The 8272-nt window shown below is 50.2% G+C and overlaps 6 protein-coding genes and 1 non-coding gene across 7 annotated transcripts; 5 read left to right on the top strand and 2 right to left on the bottom strand.

The window, feature by feature from the left end:
• Positions 1 to 23: 23 nt before the first annotated feature.
• On the top strand, positions 24 to 764 carry BDW47DRAFT_112110 (uncharacterized protein; the record flags this gene model as incomplete). The annotated part of the gene is made up of 2 exons (XM_024814093.1): positions 24 to 625; positions 696 to 764. A coding segment is annotated over one exon (312 nt), but the record flags the coding sequence as incomplete, so codon positions are not given.
• Positions 765 to 1084: 320 nt separating this feature from the next.
• BDW47DRAFT_112109 (uncharacterized protein) lies at positions 1085 to 1494 on the bottom strand. Its single transcript, XM_024814092.1, has 2 exons — positions 1270 to 1494; positions 1085 to 1140 (listed from the first exon to the last, which is right to left on the bottom strand). Exons 1-2 carry the CDS (start codon positions 1487 to 1489, stop codon positions 1124 to 1126), a joined length of 237 nt encoding a protein of 78 aa, XP_024668572.1. The 5' UTR covers positions 1490 to 1494; the 3' UTR covers positions 1085 to 1123.
• A 376-nt stretch (positions 1495 to 1870) lies between these two features.
• BDW47DRAFT_134307 (putative endo-1,4-beta-glucanase) lies at positions 1871 to 2854 on the bottom strand (the record flags this gene model as incomplete). Its single annotated transcript, XM_024818051.1, has 1 exon — positions 1871 to 2854. The coding sequence occupies one exon, from the start codon at positions 2852 to 2854 to the stop codon at positions 2027 to 2029; it is 828 nt and encodes a 275-aa protein (XP_024668571.1). The 3' UTR covers positions 1871 to 2026.
• A 941-nt stretch (positions 2855 to 3795) lies between these two features.
• BDW47DRAFT_112104 (serine/threonine protein kinase) lies at positions 3796 to 5033 on the top strand. The gene is made up of 2 exons (XM_024814091.1): positions 3796 to 4727; positions 4787 to 5033. The coding sequence occupies exons 1-2, from the start codon at positions 4134 to 4136 to the stop codon at positions 4832 to 4834; spliced, it is 642 nt and encodes a 213-aa protein (XP_024668570.1). The 5' UTR covers positions 3796 to 4133; the 3' UTR covers positions 4835 to 5033.
• A 134-nt stretch (positions 5034 to 5167) lies between these two features.
• BDW47DRAFT_112103 (NmrA/HSCARG family protein) lies at positions 5168 to 6432 on the top strand. The gene is made up of 2 exons (XM_024814090.1): positions 5168 to 5358; positions 5409 to 6432. The coding sequence occupies exon 2, from the start codon at positions 5422 to 5424 to the stop codon at positions 6346 to 6348; it is 927 nt and encodes a 308-aa protein (XP_024668569.1). The 5' UTR covers positions 5168 to 5358; positions 5409 to 5421; the 3' UTR covers positions 6349 to 6432.
• Positions 6433 to 6470: 38 nt separating this feature from the next.
• On the top strand, positions 6471 to 6580 carry BDW47DRAFT_t143. The gene has a single exon. It is a non-coding gene; the product is annotated as a tRNA-Met (tRNA).
• A 349-nt stretch (positions 6581 to 6929) lies between these two features.
• Positions 6930 to 8040, top strand: BDW47DRAFT_112098 (40S ribosomal protein uS14). Its single transcript, XM_024814089.1, has 5 exons — positions 6930 to 7086; positions 7165 to 7188; positions 7345 to 7387; positions 7463 to 7519; positions 7644 to 8040. Exons 1-5 carry the CDS (start codon positions 7049 to 7051, stop codon positions 7650 to 7652), a joined length of 171 nt encoding a protein of 56 aa, XP_024668568.1. The 5' UTR covers positions 6930 to 7048; the 3' UTR covers positions 7653 to 8040.
• The last annotated feature ends 232 nt before the right edge of the window (positions 8041 to 8272 follow it).

Below are 8272 nucleotides of genomic sequence, written 5' to 3'. Positions count from 1 at the left end.
AAAAAAAAAAAAAAAAAAACATACATCCCCCTACAACACACTCATACCCATCTATACAACACCCTCCCCCTACGTCCTTCCCACAGGTCGTATATCCCGATCCACACTCGCCCACTGTTCCACCCGCGCAGGACTGCCCCGCTGGACAGCATCCTACCTCACTTCCCACCAGCTCGCATGTTTCGTCGTCACCGCAGCAGGTGGAGGGGCGGTTGATGGATGTGCAGGGGGAGGTGTTGGGGGGACAGGTGAATGCTCGGGCGAAGAGTTGGCGGATTTGGTGGAGGGCGTTTTGTGGGGTTGGGGTTGGGGTTGTTGGGGCGTTGAGGGGGTAGATGCGGGGGTGATGGGTATTATTTTCTTCGTCTCTTTTGGCTTTTGATGCTCCTGGCGCTGCTTCGGGTGGGTGGGGATTGAATTGATGAGATGTAGAGGAAGATATATTTGCGAAAAGCCAATACTCCGGAAGAAACTTCTCGCCTTCGTCGGGGGTCATTTTGCGGATTTGGAGGGGTCTTTCATTTTTGCTAGATTCAGTATTGGGTCCAGCTGCTGCTGATGCTGGTCCTGTTCCCAGTAGGAAGGCGGCAATCCAGGGTGTCAGATGGGTGGATTTCATTCTTTCCTGCGGTTGTGTTTTCGTTATTAGCTTGTCCTTTTCAAATAGAGGGAAATATGAAGATGAACGTATATACCGTGGATAGACTAAGATCGCCAGTCGATCGTGGGACTCCCGAGTCGGACTCATGATCGCTGGCAGCTATTTATTCTTCGGTGGTGAAGAACAAATCAGATGGCTGGGAGATGGGACTCCACTCGGATGAAACATGATTGTCGTGGCCATGTATATCGCGTTAAACAGTTGATTTTGAACTAATGCCCAGACACGCTATTCTCTATTCAGTCAACTGTATTTCAGTGTTGTTCTGCGTACGGATGTTTGATATGATATATATCGATCTGTCTAATTGATCAGTCCAATCTCTCGATACACATAAAATGACGCGGTGAGCAGTACATGCAGCAAAACAATAGAATGTTGATGGAAAAGTCATTGATCCCAGATCCCTCCTATCATCACCCCTGCTTTCTCCCCCAGGGTAAAACCCATCACTATCGAATCTCACGAAGGAGGTTCCGCTTTACAGCTTCCGGATCAGCATACAGCTCCCTGTTCGCGCTAACAAGACAAAGCATGTAAAGAGCAAACCCCTCACAATTGATCCGCACCCCGACGAACCGCATAGACCTCATGAGGAAAATTCTTACCAAGAGTCCCCGCAAAATCCGGTGTCTCCAGATCGATGACAATGTGGACCTTGGCGCCGGGAATATCACTCGGTGGTTGGTAGTGAATGAAATGGCGACTTGAGTCTGATGATGCATTCGAGGGGAACTTTATGAAGTAAAAACGGACGAATTCGTATGGATCTTGGCAGTTCAGTTCGCTTTCGGTGACGCGGAGGATTACTTGTTTTGATGCGCTCATTGTTGGATTTATTTCTATGGCGGTGTTGGGAGGGATGAGGGGGAGGGAAGTGAAATCCTATCTCCACAGATTTCTAGGCTTTTAGTTCTAGGCCTCTGCGGTCAGAGATGTGTATCAATATCCGGACAATACAGACGGACCGCTTATGCTGTGATTCCCTCAGGCTTAGCATGCGAATAGGGTATTCTCTCTGTAGAAGATAGAAGGTGTAGCAAGCGACGCTCTTTCACTGCCAGTTCTCTCTACATTGAGATCATGGATTTATTGTGCTTGTATCTACCCCACGCTCCGTATTATATGGTGTGAGTTCAATCTCTAATCAATTTAGTAAACTCGTTTCAATCAATTCAAGAACGATGCTAGCGGTACAGTAGACAACTCAAACACATGCACTATCCCAACCCCACACCAAAGTGATCTCGGATAGTAGGATTACGCTGAGTAGCAAAAGAGTACAAGTCCTGTCGGGCATGCCATTGCCCATTCTCATTGCCTCCGAATCGCCATACGGACTGCTGACTTCTTTTCGTGCCTCGACTATACCGCAGTAGGACGAGCGGCGGCAGTCACAGGCGTCCCCGAAGCCGTAATCGTCGAGCTAGACTGCTCAATCGACTTCGCAGCCGGGATAACCGACGGCCCAGGCACGACATACTCGAGCGACTCGTAGATATTAACCAGAATACCCGGGTCCGTCGCCTTGTACAGCTCCTTGCCCGGGACACCCTCCGGTTTGGCCGTCCCAGAGCCGGTGACCTCAAGATTAAAGCACTGCATATAGTTCTGCGCACCGTTCTCACTTCCCGCACCATGGAGGGCGATCGTCTCATGGCGGAGAACATAATTCCCCGGCGCGATGGTCGGCGGGATCTGCACCATCCAGGAATTATTATTGGCAATCATCTGGTCTGCGCCCCACACACCGGGGATAGGGTCCTGCTCGACGAGGCCGACGCCGCCGATCTTGAAGAACTCCAGCGAGGTCTTGTCGGCTGCTTCGCAGGTGCCGTCGCAGCGCGCGAGGTAGTCGATCATGGGGCCGTGGTGGCTGTCTGGCCAGGGGGTCCACTGCAGACTGAGATTGTCGCCTGCTGCGACTACGGCATGGCCGCGCGCGTTGGTCGCGTTGAGATGGCAGATGATGTCGTCCGTGGCGTAGGCGTCGGGCGAGACGAAGCCGTTGGCGGTGTTGGGCGTTTGCCAGGCGATTACCACGGGGGGGTCGGGGTTGTAGGGGTCGGAGCCGATGTCCCACCCTTTGTAGCTGACGCCGTTGATCACGATGTTGGAGATGTGGCCGTGGGCGGATACTTTGGAGGCTGACAGGATAGTTGCCAGAAGGGCGGCGGTTTGCTTTGGATGCATGGTGGTGGTGGATTGGTGTTGTTTGGTACTATGGTGGGTTTCGTTGCTCGATCCAGTGATAAAGTGCAGTCAGGTATTGCCTTTATGTAGATATCTCCCGTATAGAGCATTGATATTAGCCGGTTCTTCAATACACCATGGATGTCATTTCCACCAACGATAGAAGATACTAGACACAAAACACAATCCCCTCACTGAAGACTTGGCAGCGGTTATCCAATCTCCCCAATGCCACTATTCTCACCTCCGGATAAACAACCGCACCATTAAACCACTCCATCTGGTGACAGGGCGCCACACGGAAACGGCGGTCTGCTCTTCATGTGGCTCGGCCAAGTCCCATTAATATAAGACCCGGCTGCAGGTGGTGGATTTATTCACCACATGGCAGCCGAAGCGCCGGGGAGAGGTGCTACATAGTAGCCGGACCGGGGTATCTGGTCTAGAACGCATGATATGGCTGCACTTCGGTCTTAGATCACATCGAGGCATGATCATCTGCGAGATGTGATGCGAGACTATTCTTGTTTCTCCACGGAGATGATCCCTGTCGCACCATGTTAGATTGCCGGTTCCTCAGCTTTATTGATCCGGCACGAAACGCGGGGTACAATGTGATTTTCGTGTTGTATACGACCAACGGCGTCTGGTCACGATAGAAGCGCCCATTTTGTGAAAACATGGGATAGGGTGACTTTTGATATTCTGGATACACATTATGTGATGCAACCACGTAAGAGATAGAAGTTGAAGAGGGTTGATTCAAAGACCGCGGATAAGAACATTGATATGCAGGAATAGCTAGACATGTGTGGTCTGTGTGTCAGTTATGTTGCAGACATATCAATGCCGAGGGATCTATTGAGCCGGATAGTCGGAGAGATTTTCCGAGTCATGAAACATTACTTTAATTAATGATTTGTAGACGACAAGTCGTCCTCTGAAAGTCCTGGACAGCATTGGCAAATAACACACCAGCGTTAACCGAGGTAGACTGAATTAATATGGACTATGCATGTACTTCATCATTGGATTGAGTCTGAAAAAAGATGGGTTCCAACAGGACAAAAATTGCACTTAACGTGACAGGTTTGGTGGAAAACAGTCAGAATAATGATAACATCGAAAATCTTGAAGCTATGAAGAACTGCGCATAGCTGCAAAACATGAAGAGCCAGAACAACACTTTGATGGGAAAAGACTGCAAGTCAGCTGACCGTTTGGTTGATTGCATGTATCTCACAACTCCACACCCAAGAAGCGCGCTTCCTTAACAAACATGGACCCCTCTCAAATCCTGATTATCAGGGAGATTGCCTCCTCTGATGCGTCTGCAATTTTTGAGGTAGGTCTGAATGGACAGAAGTATACATTGAAGCTATTCCACGACAACGGCGACCCCGGATATACCGAGAAAGGCCGCGATCTGAACCGATTCCGCTGCGAATTGAACGGATATCGGAACCTTCTCACTTCCGGTGTCTGTGCGCGCGGGTTTGTTCCAAGATTCCACGGCTACATCGATCGAATCGATCCGGCGGCATTCCACCCGGCTTTGCAACACTTCTCCCAAGACAAGCTCAAGCCGAGAGCAATCTTGCTAGAGCACTTACCCAATGCCGAGAGTTTAAATTGCGTGAACTACTCGGATGCGCTCTACCCGCAGGCCAATGAGGGCATGCAGGAGGTACACAGAGCGGGTGTTCACCACCGAGACATCTACCCCAAAAACCTTCTGCTTGTCCGTGGAGACCCCGATAGGCTGGTCTGGATTGACTTTGACGTTGCAACGATCTTTACCGACTGTGGGCCGGAGCAGCTGGCTCGCTGTGACCATGAGATTGCGCTTGTGAAGGGATTTGGGGAGGCCCTGGTACGTATGCTGTTGCTACCTACGTTGTAAGCATTTAGCGTGCTAACTAACGAATATAGAGAGATGACCAGGCTGAGGGACTCCCGCCGAATTCGAAATTCTATTAAGGGTCCCTATTAACTGTAACTACAATTCTAGAGTTATAGATGGATACTGTACCATCCATGTTGGCTACCTCGAGCTTGAAGTAACACCCCATAATGTTGTCCCTCTTAAGGATAGCAATATAGGCTGGAAACAACCAGAGGCTTCTAGACAGTCAAGTCTTGTGGTACTCCAAAGTGAGCTGCGGCGTCCCGTCCCCTAGTGTGACCCACCCCCGCGCTATTCCTTTGCTTGTTTCTGACCATATAATGATGACCAGGCAGCTATATCAACGACGCGTCTCCAACAAACATCTCTATATACTATAGAAGTAACTGCAATCAGTTAGCATGCCAGCTGACTTGCTGGCGTTTCCAACACTATTTAACCATCTGTATTTCGCTCATTCTTGTAACGTTCTGTAGCCTTCTTGAAAGGACTGAATCTCATCAAGTTCATCATCTTTGACTATTTTCCGTCTTTGACTGTTTTCCATCGCGGATTTCCACATCTACCAGATCCTTCACGTTTGACCACTTCCCACAAGGTTTGTCCATCTTGATACCCACAACAGTCCGATCCTTACGATTACATCAGACAATCCATACCAATGTCTCCTACGTTCTTTGTCTGCGGTGCTACCGGTGCCCAAGGAGGAGCAATCGCCAACCATCTCCTCCAAAAGCAAGCCAACGTCCGCACCACCACCCGAAACCCCGACTCAGAGAGCGCCAAAGCTCTCCAGTCCCAGGGCGTATCCATCACCAAAGGCGACTGGGACGACGAGCACGCCCTCAAGGAGGGCATCAAAGGTTGCACAGGTCTCTTCCTCAACACGTTCCCCAGCCTGCAAAACCCAGTCCTGGAGCTGGAGAGAGCCCGCCTGATCCTCACCATCGCCAAAGAAGCGGGCGTCAAACACGTCGTCTACTCGAGCGCCTTCGCCATCCACGAACCAGAGCGCCTCGACCACTGGGACGCCAACAGCCAAGCCGCCGGAATACTCCTTCAAAAACAGGCGGTCGAAAAGGCTGTCCGCAGCGCGGGGTTCGAGTTCTGGACGCTCATGCGTCCCGGCTTCTTCATGACGAATTTCCTGCCCCCCACGGTGATGTTCTACGGCAACATTCCGGCGACCGGCAGCATGGTGTCGGCTATGACGCCGGAGACGTTGTTGCCTTTGGTGGATCCGAATGATATCGGGAAGTTTGGCGCCGCGGCGCTTCTCGAGCCTGCTCGGTTCAATCACGCCGAGCTCACCCTTTCGGGCGAGTTGATCGGCGTGGATGATATTATGAAGGCGCTGTCGGATCTGACCGGGAGAGACTTAAAAGCAGTTTATCTGTCCGAAGCGGAGATTGAGGAGCAGAGCGCCAAAAACCCGATCTTTGTTGCGCAGAAGATGATGCGGACGATGTCACAGTTTCATGACTCGGAGCTGTCCAAGACGTGGGGGATACCGACGGGGGATTTTGCAGAGTTCTTGGAGAGAAAGAAAGCGAAATTTGTGGAGGTGTATAGCCAGGATTACAAATAGGGCGGGGTTGATCAGTTGCGGTCTATGTAGTAACTACGGGGTATCTGTCAGATCAATCCATTTCTTGTTCTGCGGACGGTCTTGCTTGTAGAACAAATTGGAGCATGCTCTACTCATCAATTGCTTCCATGGTCTAGCGGTTATGACATGAGTCTCATATAGAATTATATGACGCCAAGGAACACCTTGGTGAGCCATCTCAGGGTCGTGGGTTCGATCCCCACTGGAGGCACTTCTTTTTTCTTTTTGCGTCTACAAACAAATACACTGTAGATTGTATATTTTGCTTTTCTTTTTGCTCATCTCACATCCAGATTCTACGGTCAGTCAGTGTCATAATTGATAGTCTATCTATATCAAAGGAATGAACAACAGACAAACAGTAATAGCAGACCCCGCAACATTGAATTCCAATACCAAGGCATGCAAACCCATAACTAAGCAATCACCTGACCAGCAGCCCAAAACAGCCTAGCGTCGTCCAAGCGAGCACCCAAGGCCCACACCGCCCCGGCGGTCGGATCGGGGGCAAAAAAGCACACAACGCCAAAAATCCGTCCCCAAACCCTAACGGAACGAAAGAAAGCCTTCACTCTTTCGCTTCATCCACACCCGCCCCCCCAGCGAACGACGACCGCCAAACACCGCCCCAACACACCCCTCCCCCCCAGGTTTTCCTCGCCTCACTTCGACCTTCAAGATGACTCACGAGTCTGTGTGGTACAGCCGTCCTCGCAAGTATGTATAATCTGTCTGGTTGGAGAGTTGGTTGTTGATGAATTGATGGGCGGTTGAACTAACGTCTTCGCTCGATAGGTACGGCAAGGGCTCCCGTGGCTGGTGCGTTTGATTCCCTCTCTTCCCTACAGATTATACCTGCATTTTTAGCGACTCGAAACCCGACAGTTCGATGTGGATGCTATGTGATGGAAAAACGATCGGAAACGTCAATTTGACATGGGAAACGGATGAACTGACTTCTCTTCTCTGGGATAGCCGTGTCTGCTCCAACCGCGGTGGTTTGATCCGCAAGTACGGCGTATGGATAACCTGATTGAATACTCGGGCGCAGGAAATGGCGCATGGTGGGATTTCGATGCTGACAGAACTACAGATGAACATCTGCCGTCAGTGCTTCCGTGAGAAGGCCACCGACATCGGCTTCAACAAGGTTGGTTTCTTCCTTCTCTCCGTCTATTGTGTCGCACTTGGCGCATTTCCTCGAAATACGGCCCACTCGACTTTGCAAGGAAAACACCAAATCTTCTCGACAGAAACTAATACATCAACTACAGTACCGCTAAATTACTCGCTCATCTCTCTATCCCTGTTCACGAATTCATTCCGTCATGTGCTCGGCGCCCCGGTTTTCAAACCAACCCTATGGGAGGAACCAGGAAGGAAACGAAAAAATGAAAAACCGAGACGGGAAGGAAAGAAGATAAGCGTTGCTGGGAGGGGGAACAAGAAAGGGAAATTTCGTTTCAGAGGGAAATTCGTTTACCGGTGTGGACAATTTCTTCTATTTTAAATCTGGAATGAAAACAAAAGGTGTCAATGTCAACGTGATGTCGGGCGCAAATTTCCCTTACCCTTTTCTTTCGAACCTTTTCGGTGGTCTCTTGTTTTCTTCTTCGTCGGTTCAAGATTATTTGAATTGAATTGAAATGAGGAATTCCTTTTTAATTGTTATCTTCTTTCGCCATTGGCCTGTTTTTTTCAGCCATATATGCCTCCGACAGACTCGACGTGCGGTATTCGACAGCTCTACGATTTCTCGATCAGCCAAGGTAGCCTGGTTATTCCGACACAGACCCCCAGCAAACGAGCGGATCAACATCTTCGATACACTCGCCCATGCCCATGACGCATCCAACCCCCACGACACCCACAATTGTCTTCTCCCCCATGCAGCTGTGCGGTG

The sequence above is a fragment of the Aspergillus candidus genome, assembly GCF_002847045.1.
Source record: "Aspergillus candidus strain CBS 102.13 unplaced genomic scaffold BDW47scaffold_61, whole genome shotgun sequence".
Classification (NCBI taxonomy): Eukaryota; Fungi; Ascomycota; class Eurotiomycetes; order Eurotiales; family Aspergillaceae; genus Aspergillus; species Aspergillus candidus.
Note: the sequence above shows the minus strand (reverse complement) of the source record. Positions and strands in the feature narration are given on the sequence as shown.

Bases quoted from the DNA above. Each gene is read 5' to 3' on its own strand.
- BDW47DRAFT_112103 (XM_024814090.1), top strand. From the start codon at position 5,422: ATGTCTCCTACGTTCTTTGTCTGCGGTGCTACCGGTGCCCAAGGAGGA.
- BDW47DRAFT_112104 (XM_024814091.1), top strand. From the start codon at position 4,134: ATGGACCCCTCTCAAATCCTGATTATCAGGGAGATTGCCTCCTCTGAT. The intron at 4,728-4,786 runs GTACGTATGCTG...TAACGAATATAG, and splicing joins AGGGATTTGGGGAGGCCCTG to AGAGATGACCAGGCTGAGGG.
- BDW47DRAFT_112109 (XM_024814092.1), bottom strand. From the start codon at position 1,489: ATGAGCGCATCAAAACAAGTAATCCTCCGCGTCACCGAAAGCGAACTG.
- BDW47DRAFT_112098 (XM_024814089.1), top strand. From the start codon at position 7,049: ATGACTCACGAGTCTGTGTGGTACAGCCGTCCTCGCAA. The intron at 7,087-7,164 runs GTATGTATAATC...TTCGCTCGATAG, and splicing joins TGGTACAGCCGTCCTCGCAA to GTACGGCAAGGGCTCCCGTG. The intron at 7,388-7,462 runs GTATGGATAACC...ACAGAACTACAG, and splicing joins GTTTGATCCGCAAGTACGGC to ATGAACATCTGCCGTCAGTG.